This window comes from Carassius carassius, chromosome 44 (assembly GCF_963082965.1).
Source record: "Carassius carassius chromosome 44, fCarCar2.1, whole genome shotgun sequence".
NCBI lineage: Eukaryota > Metazoa > Chordata > Actinopteri > Cypriniformes > Cyprinidae > Carassius > Carassius carassius.
Genome location: NC_081798.1, coordinates 26,936,473 through 26,956,076, shown reverse-complemented (window position 1 = coordinate 26,956,076; position 19,604 = coordinate 26,936,473). Strand labels below are relative to the sequence as shown.

The 19,604-nt window shown below is 39.1% G+C and overlaps 2 protein-coding genes across 4 annotated transcripts; both read right to left on the bottom strand.

Annotated features, from left to right (window-relative positions):
• Window positions 1-638: 638 nt before the first annotated feature.
• On the bottom strand, window positions 639-10,064 carry nuf2 (UF2 component of NDC80 kinetochore complex). Of its 2 annotated transcripts, none has more exons than XM_059537184.1 (14): window positions 9,976-10,064; window positions 9,632-9,756; window positions 9,429-9,503; window positions 9,271-9,347; window positions 9,122-9,183; window positions 8,755-8,852; window positions 8,507-8,580; window positions 8,330-8,423; window positions 8,155-8,217; window positions 6,791-6,928; window positions 5,661-5,801; window positions 5,385-5,560; window positions 1,109-1,244; window positions 639-940 (listed from the first exon to the last, which is right to left on the bottom strand). In XM_059537184.1, exons 2-14 carry the CDS (start codon window positions 9,752-9,754, stop codon window positions 833-835), a joined length of 1,365 nt encoding a protein of 454 aa, XP_059393167.1. In that variant the 5' UTR covers window positions 9,755-9,756; window positions 9,976-10,064; the 3' UTR covers window positions 639-832. The 2 variants fall into 2 exon arrangements, with proteins under 2 accessions (XP_059393167.1, XP_059393166.1); XM_059537183.1 differs by having other exon boundaries at window positions 9,908-10,034.
• A 5,852-nt stretch (window positions 10,065-15,916) lies between these two features.
• Window positions 15,917-19,347, bottom strand: LOC132126321 (CCHC-type zinc finger nucleic acid binding protein-like). 2 transcript variants are annotated; one of them, XM_059537516.1, is made up of 5 exons: window positions 19,204-19,347; window positions 17,712-17,819; window positions 17,570-17,635; window positions 16,951-17,149; window positions 15,917-16,880 (listed from the first exon to the last, which is right to left on the bottom strand). In XM_059537516.1, exons 2-5 carry the CDS (start codon window positions 17,812-17,814, stop codon window positions 16,763-16,765), a joined length of 486 nt encoding a protein of 161 aa, XP_059393499.1. In that variant the 5' UTR covers window positions 17,815-17,819; window positions 19,204-19,347; the 3' UTR covers window positions 15,917-16,762. The 2 variants fall into 2 exon arrangements, with proteins under 2 accessions (XP_059393499.1, XP_059393498.1); XM_059537515.1 differs by lacking the exon at window positions 19,204-19,347 and adding an exon at window positions 18,938-19,056.
• Between the last annotated feature and the right edge of the window lie 257 nt (window positions 19,348-19,604).

Sequence of the window (19,604 nt, the reverse complement as noted above, 5' to 3'; positions counted from 1 at the left end):
ACACAAAGCACAATAGAAAAAAAATGGTTTAAATTTAACCACTGTGTTTTTAATTTACCCAATTTATCGAAACAAATTTTTTAAACAATCAAACACAAAATAAAATGTATTATTTAAAACTTGTTTTATGCAGATTAAATAAGTCTTATGAAAACTTTTGTCTTGTCTCCTGAGGCCACAAGAGGGCGCAATCAGCAAAACAATGCAGCTTTAAACTGTCAATGCAATGAATAACCATCCAGAAAAAACGTGCATAATGTCTAAATGTCTAACAATTTTGTAAATTGCATGAACACAACAGCATCATGCATTGAATACAAAAAATAATAAAAGAGTTGAATCATAAAATCACACGGATTACATTTGAAAACATGAGACGCAGTGAAAATAAATAAATCTCCACAAATTCCCGATGTGCTTTCTAAACGTTTAAACGGTTTTAACTCTGCGAGGCTTTCTTTACATCTCTTGCATGACACGAGTGCAGCAGTCATAGGAGTCTAAAAACGCGCTGAATATGTGTTCTGTGTGAATGGCTTGGTTTCGGCTTTAACCTGATCAATATCCAGCATTGATCTGAATCCCAACATTTAAAACAAACCCATTAACGCTTCACTTAAACAGGCAAGACTCAAATGTTCCCAATAAATGTGTTTTATAAAACAACAAGTCCGTTTTTAGGAGTCAAGACTATTTGCTGTACAAGGACCAAATAAGTGACTTTTTGCTACCTAACATTCAAAACAATTCTATTAGCAAGAAACATTTAGAAATGACAAAACAGTGAACAAATGCAGGAATTTGAAGAAACAGTGAGGAGTATAAAACAGATCTAGAAATGCGATTTCATTTTTAAGGTGTCTGCATTGGTCTCCACCACAATGCTCTCGATCCGCTTGTTGTACTGCTCCAGAGTCGTGAGAAGACGCTCATAGAATTCCTGTGAAGAAAAGGAATAGATCATTACACACACCATTGAGATGAACCTGATAAAGAACAAACAGAAGACGGTCAAAGATTGTACATTCTAATAAAAACAACTGTGGTAATGTTAATAATACAATATAAGTACTACATTTACTCAAGCATTACTGAAAAGAAAGAGCACCTGTGCTTTTTGAGTTTGCTGGTTGCACTTTTCTCTCAGCTTCTGCATCTTCTCCCTGAACATTTTAGTTTCACGGTTGCTTTCTTCAATCATTTTCACAATTTCCTCTCGTTTCTGGTGGATTTTGTCATATTGCCTGAAAAATAAGTTAGAACAGTGTTTTCCAAAGGTTTCTGGTGAAGCATCACACGAATCAAACCAGAACATTCAAGTAGAGCACAGGAGCATTCTCCAGAATCAGAGTGATGTGTCCTTACTTCTGTAACAGCCCGCAGAAATAAATCAGACTATTGTTTTAGTTCTCGCTGAAATGTCAGATGATATTGATATTGTTTTTTTGACGCAGATGCCGATATCTTAAGCCTCTTTCACACAGTGATTCTGGAAAATACACCCGACTTTGGTTCATTCACTCTTCCAGTGATTTTCTAAAATCTGGGCCCATATTTATCAAGCCTCTGAGAATTACAAGAACACTGCTAAGAATTGACTTGAGAAAAAAAAAAAAAAAGTCTTTGCCTCCAAAACATGATTTAATAATGTTCATGAAACAAACAAAAATATTCCACGGGAAGCGGCGAAGCTACGCAGCTACGCAGACGGATCATTAACGACTGGTTTATGAGGTAATATTGTACATCAGACAGGACTTTTGAATCTGTAAAAACTTGTTCATTTGTGTCCACTCACAATGAAACGTTGTGCTTTTGTAAAATAATGAAATAAAACGGAGCACTTTCTGTCTCAGTCTCTGAACTAGAGCACAAAACATAATATGTCTATAGAGAGTGAAATGTCTAGAGTCAAATGAAGCTTGCTGTTTGTCCACTGACACCATTATATCTGCAGGTGCACGGTGGTAAGCCTATTTCCATGGGCTTGAACACTTACTGGACTATGTAGGCAATTAAGGCTCATTAAGATGATTTATGTGTTTTTTTTAATACACATACAACTAATGGTCGACTAATGCTTAAAATGAATGACTAATAGTAAACCAGAAAAATCTTTAGTTAAGGACAGCCCTAATTATTTGGTTGTTCACTATTTGAATTAATTAGAGCAGCACATCTGTTTGGCGTGGTGTCAACATATTTCTAGAGAACTACAACACTAATGTTATACCATGCTTTCTGCAACTCCAGAAGGCTTTCCTTCGAATGTACAATAGATCAGTCCAGGTTCTTTTCTAACTTGTCCCAAATTTGCTCGATGGGGTTGAGGTCTGGACTTTGAGGGAGTCAGTCCATCATTTTCAGTGATCAGCAGATTCATTCTGTTCCAGGAAGTTCCACAAATAGTTCATTTTATGGGTACTGTAATGGCCAAATCAACTGAAACCTCAAGTATGCCATGTGTTCTATCAATTTTGGCCACCACTGTAGACATCAAGCATCTCGGTCATAATTTAAGTGAAGTATAGAACTAAATCTTAAGTGTCAGTCTTAGGCTGATGATACACTGGGCAACATTTTTTGTTTGGGCACTTTCTCACAGAGAACAGGTAACATTTCTATCTGGATACGTCAGATGAGTTGTGGGCTGTGTCTGACCTGGCTGCCCATTGACCACAACATTGCTCCCAAAGTTCAACTGTGTATCATCAGACTTGGAGATGATTCACAACACTTTGTGCTTCCATAAATGGGATTTTAGATGACAACATAGGCATGGACCATAAAAAAAAAAAAAAAAAAAAAAAACACAACTTTACAAAAATGGTACTAAGTCTAATTCTCCATTTAAGGCTGGTAATGTAGTTTCTTTCAATGTATAAATCCAGAAACAGCCTTTTAGCCCTATCTCCTCCCCTTATAGATTTTTGGATATGTTCAATGCCTATAATTTTTAATGTACGTGGACTACCAGGATTCATATCATATGTAGGGCCATGGGATAACGGATTGCAGACTCTAATTGCATTTTTATGCTCTGATAATCTGGTCTTTATTTTTCTTGTAGTCATCTCTATATAAAAACAGCCACATGGACACGCCAGCCTATACACCACGAATGAAGTATTAATGAACGATCTTATTTTAAAATCAGAGCTAGAGATTACATCTCTAAACACGTCACATTATCACAATGATTGAGGTTATTGCACCTGTAAATTCCTACATTTGAACTTAACCAGGTATTTGATTTCTTTGCAGGAAGATGGCTTCTCACAAGTTTGTCTTTGATTGTAGGCGTGTTCCGGAACGCAATCGAAGGAAATTCAGGCATGACTTCTCTTAGATAAGGATCACTCATAACGATTTCCCAATTACTTTATAATTTTCTTAATTCTGTTTGCCTCTGTGCTATATTGCGTCACAAAATAAACTGAATTGTCAATCTTGTGATTTTGGTTTTTGTCATAAAAGCTCATCTCTACTAATATTTTTACTTTGTTGTATGCTTTATTAAAAAGAATCACCCTATTTTTATACACGCTCTTTAAATCTGAGTCATATCCTCTGCCCTGATGTTAATAACCTCTGGAATGGTCTCAGTCATTCATAAAGAACGGAAACGGTCTGCTCTTAGTATAGTATTTCTGTCGGTTTCTTTTCTGAAGATTGTAGTAGATAATATCCCATCACTGTCTTTAAATATCTTGACATCTAAAAAAAATTATCTCAGTGTGTGAATACTCTAAGCTCAACTTCAACTATCTCTTTTTCAAGTAGTATTAATTGAAAACCCCTACCCCACATGAATAGGCTACAGTACACACACCATAACACCGAGAGAGAGGGAGACACCGTTCATGCTCCGACTCAAAATATACTCCAGCTATATAATGACTGTGACGTGCAGGAACATTAATATCACTGAATGACGGCACTCATTGACCTAGCCTAACAGACCATCGATTAGCAGAAATGAACTGCTCATAAGGCTAAGACATGTCAGTCTCTGCACGGGCAGGAGATATGCTTGTGACGGTTAGATCCGGACTCAGATCTACACTGAGTGCTTTTAACAATACAGATGGTCTCAGCACACTACAGTATTTCAAAGAAAAATAGTCTTGAAACATCGCAACTTTATTTTTGAAACATTAGGCTACGACTAGTCTCAGATTTAAATAGTCTCTAGTTTGTGAATTTAAATGTGACCCGTGCTGGCAAAATGAGTTGGAAAGAGCAAATTTATAAGGTTTTTTTTTACTTTATCTATTTGAATACCTTCAAAATGATCTGATTTGTTGGAATCAGACATGAACTGACTGAGCTACAGCCGTTTAAAGAAGAGTCAGCAGATCTGAATTAGAGACTCTAAACGCTCATGTAAGACCTATTTCACAGTAATGTACTTTATAGAGACCCTTCTTGCTCTCGGAGAGGAGCGATCTTGGCACACACTGTGAGAATGTGATTCAGTGTGATATTTCATGGGTTTGGACTCATGTCATCACAAAGCTGGAACGCTGTGTAACAAACCTACAGCAGCCGTTCAGAAGTGAACAGAGGAAAAGATACTTCTCTCAGAAAAACACAAATAAAGATCATTTTAAAAGGTTTATTAACTATTAGGAGCACTGGGGTCGCTAAAAGAACTAATTTATGAAAAACTCAAATTCAACCAAAGCGGAGATTTCTCACTTCTTTTGCCTGCAGCTCAGAATCAGACACGACACATTCAGAGAGCCGTTTACATCATATTAATGTGGGTTTATAAATGCTGATGAGAAGAGAGAAAGTATAATGATTGCTTTTCTATTCCTGATAATATAAAAGAAACCTTTTTGTATAGCTTTTAATTCTTCTGTTTAACAGTTGTGTCTGATTATTAGACTTCAATCTGTATTAGAACAGTTAATGGAGACTGTGTGCACCAGCTCTGAACACATCTTTCTTACTTAGAATAATTAGGACAAATAATTCTGCAAAATAATAGTTTCCAAAAATAACAGGTGGAAAATTTATTCTGCACAAATTTAAACATTTGACTAGAGAGCAATGAAAGATTGAAAAAAACATTTGTAGTTTCAAATATCAGCACACACACAGAAGTAAAATAAATTATAAAATGTAAACTTCTTCAATAACCAGAGATTTTTAGAAAGATCGGTCCATGAGGCAATAGGTGCAAGAACGGCAAACTAACCCATGACTGTAATCTGTAGGACTACAGTGAACCAGACAGTCTTCTAAAGCTAAATTACAGGTTACAAATAAAATAAAGGGCCTAAACTTCATTTTATTTATGACTTATGATTTTTATGCCATTTATAACAAGTATCGTATGAATTAAAGGCATCATAAGGAGAGAAAAAAAGACTTACCCGTAAATATTTTTGACGTGCTGATCCTTCACCTCTTTCTTCTTCTGTCGACGGATCTGTTGTTTGGACTCCTTGTCCAGCTTCATGGCCAGAGCCCTCTTCAGCTGGGCTTCTTCACTGCTCAGGTTCTTCAGCTCCTTTTGCAAGGCTTCATACATGGCTGCCAAGCTCTGGACCTGTACAGTAAACACGATCCAGGTTGAGAGGGCTTTTAACACTTGTACACAGGACTGAGGAGTGTATTGTGCTGCTGTGTGAGGTGTATGTGAGCTTCACCTCCTCCTTCTGCTGGTTGGTCTTACACATGCTCCCCTGCAAGTCCTGCTGCTGCTTGAGCAACACCTGGATCTCTGCCTCCACCTGTCCTGCACACTGCACCAGCATCTGCAGCTCCACCAGCCGCTCGTCCGCCAGCTCCTGTCTCACACGCACACACACACACAGAGCAGAGCACACACACGCACACGCAGACAGACACACACACACAGAGCAGAGCACACACACGCAGACAGACACACACACACGCACAGAGCAGAGCACACACACGCAGACAGACACACACGCACAGAGCAGAGCGCACACACGCACACAGACACACACACACAGAGCAGAGCACACACATGCAGACAGACACACACACACGCACAGAGCAGAGCACACACACACACACACACGCACGGACAATCAAACCGGAGCACATCAAGAACCAGTGTGAGAACAACATGGTTTTCCATATTCATGAACTAATAAGGTTTCATTCTTTTACAATATCTGTTCAAATTTAAAATCACAGCATGTGTTAACTCAAATAAGTGACTAATGCTAATGGTCTGATTTCTGTTTCTTTAACAGGAAGCAGCTGCAGCTGTGCCAGACGTTACTCCAGCACTGGATCGTGTAGTTTAACCAACATTATCAGGAACTGAACTGAGTTCTGGAAACCGCTTCAGTCTAACAGCAGTATTCAGATACAAACATGAACATAATTAAAAACAGATTAGAGTTACAAAGGTTATTTAATCAGGAACAGTGAGAGATTTGTCTTTTGTGGTCTGATTAACATTAACGACAGAAGACGCTTTACAGCAGAAACTCTCAGATACTGATTTAATCTCAGTCAGCGTGGACTTATTAACTCTTCTAAACTACAATGCTATGGTTGCATAAATATATGCAGGAACTTCCTTAATTTTAACTTAAACTACGCGATATATGCGCAACCATGTACCAAAACTCAGAACCTGATTAAAACAGTTCTATTATACAGAGATTTGTGAAATAGATTTTTCCAAAACTTATCCAGGCCCAGTAATTTTGGTTTTGCATGACCTTATGACCCCTGAAACACAGATCCGTTGACCTAAAGACGGAAGAAAACAAGCGTTTCACAAGCTACCTACACATACCTTTGACATCCTAATGCTCTTGACGTTCTCCTTCATCCTCTCCATCTCATTCTTGAGTTCTTCAGGGGACTCCACGATCTGAGACTTCAGCTTGACCAGCTCATCCTTCAGTGTGGTCACGTCCACTCTCCTCTGAGTCTGGAGGGAGCACACAAGGGAAAACTAGGAACACACTAGACTTCATCGAGTTTGAGGAACATTCAACAGAAGTCTAGAGATGTTCATCCAGGAGCTCATCCACACATGCAGGAACTCCCTGGCTCCTGTGCGTCAAACATTCATTTAGCAGATTAGATGTGTTGATGAATAAAGTTAAGAGTTGATCATATAGAAGAGATGTTCTCTCCTCTGAACATTCGCCTGTATCTCAGCAGGGTCATTCAGAGGCGGTCAGACACCACTGGACTATAGGGACCAGTTCATACCAGTAGATTTACCATGGCTTCATACTTCTAGATTTAAGGTCTGGTGGCATAGAGGATGGACAAGAACAAGAACATTAAAAATATCTAATTTAATGGATAGCAGTTTCATGATAAAACATGAAGGTGAATAAATGAGTTTTCACTTTTAGGTGAATGGAAGGAAAGATACACCCATCATGGTCTCGGCTTACAACAGCTTTAATATTAATATTTTTGCACAATATTTGCCATAACGCACACTATTTGCAAGGCTGTAAAGGAAGTCACTTTACTGCATGATTTCAAGCTTAATACTTAAGTGATTTGAAAAGTATTGATATGATTAGGTTTAGGGTCTTAGATTTGTGACAAATGAACAAGTTTGTGAGAAATAAATCATCTGCACTTACGTGCATTAAACTAGTACATTTAGATCAATTAGAAACAAATAAGCAGCATGCACTTCATTGGTATATTTATTCCAGCTGTGTATTAACTGTTCTCTGAAACATACTTGAGATTCAGATGCTGTACTCTCTTCAAATATTTGAGCATTAAATTAAATCTAGTTGGAGTTACTAAACTATTCCATCATTCTTCATTCTTCATGATGGATCACCTACGCTTGATAAACCTCAGACTTCTCATTCAGATACGGTCACAGCTGTCCTGACCAGCCCGAGGTCATTCACACGAAGGCAAAAAACATGGTTAAAGATGCTGTATATTTATTCCATGTTTCATGCCTAGACTTTAAAGTACTATTCAATGTTAATAATATTAGCATGGGTTTGGCAGACAGGGACGGTCACAACTACGTCCTGCTTTCATGGGTTTCACTCCGATGCACCTCACAACAGAAGAAACGATCATCACTACTCCACTCACGTCACCTCAATAACCCTCATGCAACAGCATTCAGTGAAACCGGATCAATTTAATTCATGACCTGACACATACCAGTTTCTGTGAGAGCTCAGCAATCTCAGTCTTGCACTGTGCAACCGCTTCATTCATTGTGTTCTGGAGAGAGAACACAGGAAGTCAAACAGTGGGCATGTGATGGCTTTAATGCAGAGATCCAGAGGTCATGTATGCACAGAGTCAGGTACACGTGTTTCCACAGATCACTGACCACATCCTGGTACTCGTGCTGCATGCTAGTGGCCAGCTCGGCCAGCGCACTCGCTAGCTCTTTAGCCTCGGCTTGCTGCTCCGGGGGAATGGTCCTGCCAACGAGAGGTTCGTCTGGGTCAGAATCAACCATCATTTCTAATAAAACAGACACGTTTAAAGAAAACCACACACTTACGTCAGTTTCTCAATCTTTTTCTCTGCTTCCTTTATTTCTCTGGTGTATGTCTGGAGTCGGTCCATAACAGACCGCTGTTCAACCAGAGACAAGAAAACCATGACATGACCTTGATTTAATAAATTGTCACAGCACAGTATCTGTATGTACAAACACACACCCAAGAAAGAACACCTTCACAATGGAGAAATAATCTGCACATCAGATGTTTGAACGGACTAAATCATGAACATCAGATGAATACTGACAAAACTCTGCTGGTGGTCTGCAATAGTCTCCATCCTCTGCTTTCTGAAGTGCAGGTAGTTCTGGATCGCACTCAGTATAACGATCGTCCGCTTGCTCTCTGTCAGAGTCAGAAATAATTCAGCTTCACCTTAACATCAAATCAGCATTGATCTCCACAAAAAGTTAAAAATAAACTGAATTTAAATAAAATGATTACAACTACGGTTTTAATGTTTGCTTGAATATGTTTGACATTAATATTTCAGGTAAACTATTCCATAAGGTTGGCAGGTTTACACACAAACACACAGGAGCAGCAAGGGAAAAATTATCAATCATATTTTGATCTCTGTGAAGCCTGATAAAGAGAATATAAGAGCTACTTACTAGGGTTGAGCAAGTCATTGAGGGAGAAATCAAACACATGACACAACGGTAAGAACTCGCACCTGAAAGAAGAGTAGATGTGAAGTTCAGAGATGAGGAACACATGCGGTACATCTCATCACAGATCAATCTAATGCTCCTGCTCTTACATGCGCATGTACACACTCATGATCGGGGACACCCACTCGTACAGCATGGGGTGCTGCAGGTTCTCCGACAGGGGCACCTGACACACACAGAGAGAGATAGAGATATAATCCGGAATGGAGTTGTGATCGCAGGCTCAGCTCTGAGGAAACACACTCACAGTGTAATGGCACTCGGGTCTGAAGCGAAACAGAAGCTGCAGAACCCTCATGTAGACTCTCTGAATGGATTCTGCCTGTGAATCAAACGCATTCTTTTAATGTAATGTCCAGTGACATGACACGGTGTTTATAATCCTGTGTTTCATGACTCTGTGGAACCCAGAGCACTACATTAACAGTATATTATAAGTGTATAGTTCACCTTCGGGCTCGGGGTGATGTCGTTCTTGGTGAAGTGCTTGGCCTCTTGTCCGGTCAGAACCTCGGTTCGGTAGAACTGCACGATAGCGTCCACCTTGTACACCGGGAAAGTGTTTTCAGCCATGTCTGTGTCCAGAAACAACAGATTAATAACTTTATCCTCCTCACGCGCGTCACACAGAAACGCGTCGACATATTAGCGGACGTCAAAACCGATTACGAATATTTGTAGATTATAAAGCTCCACAGGGAATTCAAAGATACAGAATTACATTACCATCTTTCACACATTGTTGGTCCGACATTATTGAAACTCTACAAATAACACCAAACTATTGTACTAACCGAGTTTACGCTCGAGACCGTCGCCGTCAACTGAAGCAAATTTAAACTTTTGGCGCCTCTGTCGTCACTTCCGCCGTACTGTGACCCTACGTCACGAATCGCCGCAAAACCAATCGTGTGGCTCCCTCTACTGGACAGTTCATGCGTAGCTACGAATAGTTTTAAAATTATCATTATAATTACTGGGATAAATTATGTAGTCATCCTTATTAATTATAATTACTTAAAACTTCATTAAAAGAGGCACATATAGTTCGTAATTATAAGTTTATTGATCATGTTCGGTAATGCGCCTTTTTCTTGAAGAGTTTTCCAGAACCAACAGAACACAGAAAGATCAGGGAGGTTTGATTAGGAGTCCAGTAACAGACCCTAAATATTATTAGATAATTATGCAATGAAATAGGATGTTCGCATGATTACTGATCTGTTTGGGGTTTCATATGTAATGTGGAAATATGTGCATGGAAGATGTGGAGCTAAAGGTTATAACCTTTACAATGTATTATATTCTCTGATTGTTATTGTAAACATATTCTATGAGCAGCCTAATCAATGCAGAAATCCAGATACTTCCAAAGGGAACAAAAACCATTATTGTAACGGTAATTACAAAATATATTGATAAGATTATGTATTTATAATTATATATATATATATATATATATATATATATATATATATATATATATATATATATATATATATATATATATATATATATATAGTAATATTAATAAGAATAATCTTTTATTTCAAAAATAAGTTTACGATTAATAAGTTAAACGATTAATATTTAATATTAATTAGCCACAAACAATTACTGTATGGTGGGTTTGCCTTAGGGTTACTTTAATATAATTATGGACAATTAGTAACAAGGACACCTTCAAATAAAGTGTTCTAAGAGGAATATATATATATTATAAAGATTATGCATCTTTGCTTGGTTGCATAAATAGCTGAGTAACTACAGTCGCTTTTTCACGCTTTATTTTCTCGATTACAGAGAGCCGATGCTCCGAAAGTTTTGAAATGTTTGAAATGAAACGTGGGCAAAAACAAAGTCCGTGATTGGTTGACTGCACCCTGACGTCAGTACTCCGTCACGTCACTCTTTCGTGTGTTAGAATCTGACGGTTTTAGTGTTCCGGTCGGCGTTAAAAGCGGATAATGTTTGAAATGTTAAAGCAGCGCCGTGTGCTTGATGTCTTTTAAGGAGGTAAATCCGTCACTTATGACGTGAAAGTGAAATGCTGTGAAGTTTGTTGTCACACACGGCCAACGGGTTTAAACAAAGTCTAAATCAAACTGTCTGTGGAGTCCACTGAGTCTATAGTAATAAGCCCAAACACAGACAGTAGGTTCTGCTGGGCTTTTGTTTGTGGATTAGTAAATCTCAACTCAAATCTCATCTTTTCTCTGGGTGTTTTCTGTTGTTGTTTAGTGAATCTGGGGTTTCAGCTCGTGAGTGTCTCCCGGATGTCACAACATGTGTGTATCAAACTTCAACACTATCACATCTCCTGGATGAGGACATGAAGAAGTACACTACATCATCATCCTCTGTTGACTGATGAGGGCACAGCTGAAGGATGAGTATGACATTCCTTTATGAACTGTAACTACTTTAAAGAAATAGACCCCCTAAAATGTTTTCACCCTCAGCTGCATGATTAACTGTTAAAAATCCACGATCCCATTTCTGAAGGACAGTGATTCACTTTCTGAATTGTGATCTGTATTTGAGACGAAACAAATCTTGCCGTCCTGTCTTTGAATGCAGTGTTTACTCTAACGGCTGCCAATATGGGCTACTTTACTCTCTAGTTTTGTACTATTTTGTGTAAATGTGAACAATTTCAAGAAACGCACACTGTTCTCCGAACCCTTTTGAACTGAAATTCTATTGTAGATGTCATGGCCATTGATATTTTATACTTTGCATTCATTTATTTATTCCATAAAGACTTGTTTAATTGCAATAAGAGCATAATAAACTTGCAAAAAGCATTTTTCTAAAAAGACTGTGGTGTGTTTAATTTGTGAGGACACTGCACTGATGAATTATGAATTATCATCAACTGACATCTCATCTCAAGGAAGCATTAACATCCAGAGCCGTTTCACAGAGTATTTGTGTTTTCTTAAGGTTAAGAGCGCAGATCGGGACTTTTTACATAGCACTGACACACTCAAGTCTTTTGGTCTTTTGAATCCAGATCTAAATTCAGTATGTGGTATGGTGCCAGCATTTAATAGCGTCCAGTGATTAGCTTCACAAATGTGTATTTTTAGAAAATGAATTTCTTTTGTTACAGAATTGTTGAAAAATAACATGATGTGAAAATCATACTGCAAGAGGATTCTTCAGACAGTTTATAGTGCCTTTTAATATTGTAGTTTGTTGTTAATGTCTGTGTTTTTTTTTTTTTTTGGTCAATCAGTTTTGAGAAAAATATTCAGTATAGTTTTAATCAATAAATCTATCTCAGCATAAACCTTTATGTAAAATATGAATGTATTAATTGGTTGCATGTAGAAAATTCAAAATTCTTAAACCAGGTATATGCACAGAGGAGGTTAAAGTTTCTTTACATTAGAGTGAAAAACTGGCAACTACCAGAACTATATATTGGAGTTGCAAAGTGTGGAGCAGATCATCTAAAAAAGATCAAACCAAATGTCCATGTCAGTGGATTTCATTGTCTACAGGTTTGTTCTGTCTCAGTGCAAATCCCACCATAATGTTAGAGTGTAACAGTAACTAAATCAAACATAAATAACATTTCTAAAAAGAATGTAGGCATAACAGTGTAACAATTGCCCATTTAAATCTGGCACAAACAAAGGTAACAATATGGAACATGTTGAATTAATATGAAGTATTACACACAGAACTATGAAACTGGTAGACCATATTTATGATGACAGGTCAGAACAGTAAGTTGCTATATTAAGATTTTATCAATGTTGAACATCCATCTGTGAAAATAATAGAAGTACTAATAGTCTATGACAGTCTATAAAATATCTCACTGATAGGTCTTTCAGGGTGGCTCGGGGAGGGGAGGTATCTAAAGCTCAGATCAGATGTGCTAAAACACTAGTCACATTTAAATCTAGACTCAAAACTCATCTGTTTAGCTGTGCATTTATTGAATGAGCACTGTGCAATGTCCGAACTGATTGCACTATATTTTCACTGTTTTTTCTATTTTATTTTTTATGTAAAATAATTTTCTGTTTTTAAATTCATTTTAAGTAAATGTTTTAATCATTTTAAAAGTTTTAAAATGGCTTGTTTTATTTTTGTTATTATTTTTCTTCATGATTATTTTACTTTCTTTTATGTAAAGCACTTTGAATGACCATTGTGTACGAAATGTGCTATATAAATAAACTTGCCTTGCCTTAAGCACATCAGCTGGTCACTGGTGTTCCTCAGGGATCAGTTCTAGGACCCCTCTTCTTCTCCATATACACTACATCACTGGTTCCAATCATACAGGCACATGGTTTCTCATACCATTACTATGCTGATGACACACAGCTCTATCTTTCATTTCAATCAGATGATCCAACGCTAGCTGCACAGATCTCAGGCTGCCTATCAGCATGAATGAAAGAACATCACCTACAGCTGGCAAAGACTGAGCTTCCCATCTTCCCTGCCACTCCAACTATACAGTATGATTTCACCATCCAGCTAGATTCTTCTACAATTACCTCATCATCTTCAGTCAGAAATCTTGGTGTAATCTTTGATGACCAACTGACCTTCAAAGACCAAACTGTAAAGACTGCGTGATCTTGCAGGATTGAATTACACAACATCAGAAAGATCAGGCCCTTTCTAACGGAGCATGCTGCACAACGTCTTGTCCAGGCCCTGGTCATTTCTAGGCTGGACTACTGTAATGCTCTTCTGGCACGACCCATGTTACACATCTCTTTATCTCCTTGCACTGGCTACTGGTTGAGGATCTCAAGCTCAAGACACTGATGCTTGCATAAAGCACAGCCACAGACCAGAGGTCTACACGGGTCCAAAAATGTGTACCAGAAGAGACACATAAATGTGCTTTACTGAACTGACCCGGACTAGTCTATTATTTGAAAGTGGGACCCGGCCCCGTGCAGAACCGAGAAATGTCAAATGTACTACCTGGAACCGAGCGGACCGTCAGTTATTTGAAAGCTGGACCCAAACCCGGCCGGGAAGACTATGGTAAAATAAAGATAATTTAATCATAAAATGGCTACTGTTTCACATTAATAAGTGCAGTTACAAATATCACTTCATGTTTATTTCTTGTTTATACAGATTTGACAGTAAAGCACAAAATGTAGTTTTATTAGCAACAGTAAGATGTGCCAGATTTTTTATATATATATATATACATGTATGTGTGTAAGAGAAAAGAGAGAGTGAATTCATCTATTACACTCTTATTGCCATTACTCTTCTTTAGTACCAACAACTTCAGTGATTATGTATGATTTAGTCATAAATTGAAGAAAAGTTTTTCCTAAGGCACTTATCTTACTTCATACACAAAAACAGTACAACATTCTGTGGATGACCTGATATTTTCTGAGCTTTTATCATTTCAATATAAAGTAGAAATGAAAGTCTAATAAGTGTCATAATGTGGTGGTAATAATGGTGATGTGTGTGCTGATCAGAACAGTAAGGGATGTGAAGTGTGTTTCTGGTGCTCGGGGTAAGAGCGGGATCAGATCTCCAGCAGTGTGGTCTATCACCCGAGGGATGGAGGAAGATCTGATTTCATCTGAGAACACGTGAACAGAAGCGTGTGCGAGAGGACCTTTATTCACTGAGAAGATACTTGTGTTTCTGAATTAGTAAAGCAGTCATGAAATCACAAGTCTGCTTTGATTTAAAGGTCACAAGCTATAACTTAAATTAATAACAAAAATAAATCACAGACATGACACATTGAATACATTCAGATTTACCCTGTAATGTTTTTTTTTTTCAAATGGATTATAAAAACTTAAATACAATACAAATATAATTTTTACAGCTCTTTTGCTGTAGACATCTATTAACGTTAACTCCATCTACCGTACAAATAACATCTTATGGTTTCATCTGCATCTGTCTGAGAACAAACAAGAACAGCAGATTGTTTTGTTTGTTTGTGTTTGTTTTTTTTAAGGGGAGTTCGATGTTCATTCATTAAGAAAATAACTAATGTTTATTAATTCTAACAAATACGTTTTTATTCAAAACTAACCAATTTTTTTTTTTTTTAAGTAATCTGTTCATGATTTCTACACTGGAGACACTTGCTGTAGTTTCCAAACAAAGCGAAATAAACATCTATACAAGTCTCAACATCAGCTGACGCACAAAATGAGTTCAAAAATATCAACATATCGGATCAAATCTAATATCATGTGTCCCTAGTTATTGATAAATTGTTTAATTTACGTAAGTGTTTGTTTGTTTATGTTCTTCAGCGGTTCAGCTCAGCTCTCTCTGTGTTAGATCACAAACCTCCGATCAGTTGTAGACTCAACCTGGATATGTTTGGTTCTTCCTTTAATGCAGTCTTTATCTTCAGTGAATGAACGGAGAGTGTATTATCCCTAGCCCTTTATCAATCCCTTCATACAGGGTCAAACACTGCTCGTGATAACAGTCCTCATCATCTCAGACCTGAGAGAGATCAAGTGCACCTCAGACTCCTTACACTGCATATTTGGTTAAAAATATACACATAAATGTTTAAAAAAAGTAACTGTAGTGAATGTTGTTGACACTATGAGATCAGACGTGTTAGTGCTTAGCTCTCAGAAGACGACCGTGCAGACACATCTCTTACAGAGACACATCAGAAGGACAATGTGTGTATTCCTGGAAGCAAAGAGTAAAGTGACAGCACTCAGAAAAGAAGCGTAAGTCTTCACACCCCTTCCTCCTCCAGATTTATTGAGTTTAAATTACATTTCTATGTCCTACAACTTCAGTTGCATTCACCCTCCGACTTAAAAACTGAGTACAAGCAAATCAAAGTGTTTTATTATTATTATTTTTAGAGTAGCCTAAGTGATATTGTACAAAAATATCTTTTTGATTTCTGTGAAAAGATTCACCTTTCTTCGACTCTATTTCTTCTCTTGCTGAAGTGTTCACTTTGTGTAGAGCGACTTGACCTGACCTCTGTCCATCATCACCTGGGGTAATGAACTGACCCAACAGCCCGTGCTTTACAAAGGATTTCATGTCCTGTTATTACTCAAGGTTTCCAGAATATGCTTTAAAGTTATCTGCGTTATATCACTTGTTGTGTATTCATTATTGTTCTCCATCCAGCGGTTAGGTCTGAGCCGGACAGACCCGACCGGATGTGACCTGTGCTGCTTCTCCAGGTCAATCCAGAACACTAAACTGCACATCATTCAGAAGCGAGCGCTCCCTGATGTCTGTGTGGTTGTTATTACCGTGTGTTCTTCCTGATGTCTCCGAGGCCTGTCTACTCCACAAACACACCTCACACATCCCTGTTCACCAGCGGCACGGAAAGGGGGTTCTTTAACAAAGCATTATACATTACACCTCTACCAAACTAAACATAAACTTTTTTTTGTATTAAATGCAGAAAGTGGAAAGTGTTTTTCCACCCCTTTCCTCCTTTAACATGTCAAGAGCTCACTGGCCTGGGAAGAGCCTCTATCAGCAGCCGCTGGCCAGTGAAGAGGATTCAGAGACAAAACAACCATCAATCAGGAAAAGGAGGCGATGGAGGAGCCGGGGCTAAGCGCTGGCCTCGATGCTGCACTCTTTAGCCACATGACCAGACTTGCCACAGTTGTAGCAGTTGACCTCGCTGGCCTTGCTGCACTGGACGGCCACGTGTCCGATCTCTCCACACCTGAGAGGAGCACAAGCACAGGTCAGCAGAGGTCAGCACAGGTCACCTGCAGCGCTGGACCGGGCCTCACCTGTAGCACTTGACCTTCTCGCAGCCCTTCTGGATGTGTCCGAAGCCGCCGCAGGAGTAGCACTTCTGCTCGTTAGCGTGGTCACAGTCGCGGGCCATGTGTCCAGCTTTACCACAGTTGTAGCACACCTGCTCGCGCTCCTTCTTGGGCTCCTTGCAGTCTCTGGAGATGTGACCGCTCCTGCCGCAGTTGTAGCACGCTGCAAACACACACTAGAGATATAGCACACATACACTTCTGGAGTTTACTGTGATAGAGATATCAGGGAAACCTGTGTCTTTAGGGAAAAGTATCATCTTTCCTTTTTACCCCAAAATAGTGTCAGCGTATTTACTTTTAAAAATTCTTCATGATGATTATTTTAAGTATTTCTAGATTTTTATAGATTTTAGTGTTTCTACTTCAAAGCTGCAGACTAAAAAGAGCTGAAAACTCAAAACATTGAAGTCATTTTATTCCCATTGTTGAACAGTTTTAAAGAGCCGATCAGTGCTCGTTTAACTCCGTGTGTTAAGACTGACGTTGACTAGCTGACTGAAAATGTTTTTATATCAGTGTTATGAGGAAGGTTTAGAAACACAAGCCGTTAGGAGCACATCACACACACAGTAGTCCTCACCGTCCTCGGTCCTCTCACAGTCTCTGGCCACGTGGCCGGGCTCTCCGCAGCGATAGCAGAACAGATCTAGCGTGAGCAGACACACACACACATCATTGACTGCATCAGCTCAGCACACAGCTGCAGTATCTGCGGATCCTACCTTTCCCTCGGCCTCGACCCTTTCCTCGGCCGCGGCCCGCGCTGGGACAGTTCTTGATCCAGTGGCCCGTGCGGCCGCATCCGAAGCACTCGCTGCTGCTCATGGCCTCTGACAGAGAGAAGCACACATTACACCTCCTCATAATAACAGCAGCTTGAAGGAAGCTCCAGTCGAGTCCTGAGTTATGAACACAAACCCAGGAGGAGCTGCTCGGAAACATTAGAAACTTGAGAGTAAAGTCATTAAAAAAGCAGTTTACATCTAGCCCAGCACATTTAACTCACAGTTGATTTATTGATTCACTTTTTAACGCCTGGCCAGCATTTTGATGGTATTCTCAGAATAAATCACAGAAGGTGTACAGTTAACATGAGTTATAAAAGTCATTTCAGATCTACACTAGACTATAATTCTAAAATGCATTCAGGTGATAGATTTTAAATAACTATTAAACACTGAATCAAACAATTTTCTGTTCACATTAAAAACAGTACAATCCAATCCAATCCAATATGCTTCAGTTTGGCAAGACGATGATGATGATGATGGTTCTTCTTCACCTAATAAATATTTAAGTGTACGTCTTAAGTGACCTAAAAGACACATTGTAAAAACTACTTTGTAATGTAAACCAGTTGATAAACCAGTTTAAATGAAAATGATTTGCATTTCCTTTAAATGACACCGAAACTAATTTGCATTAATAAAAAAAACATAGAAATGTTTTTGCAGATTTCAATAAAATGCCATTTCCAACACGACTCGTTTCACGGTTACAGGTATGTTAATAAAAGTCTTAAACAAGTTTTATTTGTTAACATTGCGGCTAGTAATTGAGCCGATTCAACCGATTCCTTGGAAAGATTCGACTCAAAAAACGAATCGTTCGCGAATTGAACTGTCAATAAACCGAGTTCCCGTTAAAACATGTGGTGTAAACTACTTAAACATGACAAAACCCACCAACACGGACATCATTTTTGTGTATCGCTGCTGCGACGGATTAAAACCGGATTCGAGGAGAAAGCTGGGACGCGCCAACGATTCCCAAACAATCACGAATCACGAATCAGGACAGAAGTGCTGTCTAGAGTGTAAACACAGCTCTGAGCTCCACAGACACTGCGTGAGAGCAGAGCAGAGCAGACTAGATCAGAACTAACGTTAGATGAAGAGCTGAGGAAGACCAGTGATCCTCGGGGCTGATGTGTGGACTGTCCACTCACCCGTCCAGACCCGAGACATTACATCTATCCTGCAGCTGTGAGCGCTTATAACCGCTGTCGCTAACCGTTTCCCGCTCGCAGCCTGTCGCAGTAGGCCAAAGTGCGCCGTCAGAAACCTGACTTCTGTGCCCTTCTGGACACACTCTCATACAAACACAGCTCTGGCATCTCGAGACAGCGGAGACTCGCTCCGAGACCGAGACGACGCAGCCACGCCGAACGTGTCGAGTAAATGTCGTGTTTTTTTGTCCTTTAAAGGAACTCACCTCGGAGACGTGACTCCAACTGTTTATGTTCCTCCTCTGCGCTGCGCCACACGCGCTCTGCGCACGACACGCAACTCTTCGGCCCCGCCCACCGCGCTCTGCGCACGACACGCGACTCCTCGGCCCCGCCCACCGCGCTCTGCACACGACCCTCCATCCGCAAACACGTGACGACAGACACCAGAAGACCAACATCATCTTCTGAGATACAATATCATACGATATACTGAATATATATTTATATATTACAGACAGACAGATAGACAGACAGACAGACAGACAGACAGACAGACAGACAGATAGATAGATTACACTAGATAACACAGTGTTCTGATCAGGGTCAAAAACAGCACAGAACATAGACTACTACTAAATTATGATGCTTTTTGATGGAAAAACCT

Bases quoted from the DNA above. Each gene is read 5' to 3' on its own strand.
- nuf2 (XM_059537183.1), bottom strand. From the start codon at position 9,935: ATGTCGGACCAACAATGTGTGAAAGATG. The intron at 9,348-9,428 runs GTGAGTGTGTTT...TGTGTGTGTCAG, and splicing joins GACCCGAGTGCCATTACACT to GTGCCCCTGTCGGAGAACCT. The intron at 941-1,108 runs GTGCTCTTTCTT...TTTTCTTCACAG, and splicing joins AGCAAACTCAAAAAGCACAG to GAATTCTATGAGCGTCTTCT.
- LOC132126321 (XM_059537515.1), bottom strand. The intron at 17,150-17,569 runs GTGAGGACTACT...GTGTGTTTGCAG, and splicing joins CTGTGAGAGGACCGAGGACG to CGTGCTACAACTGCGGCAGG. The intron at 16,881-16,950 runs GTGAGGCCCGGT...TGCTCCTCTCAG, and splicing joins GAGAAGGTCAAGTGCTACAG to GTGTGGAGAGATCGGACACG.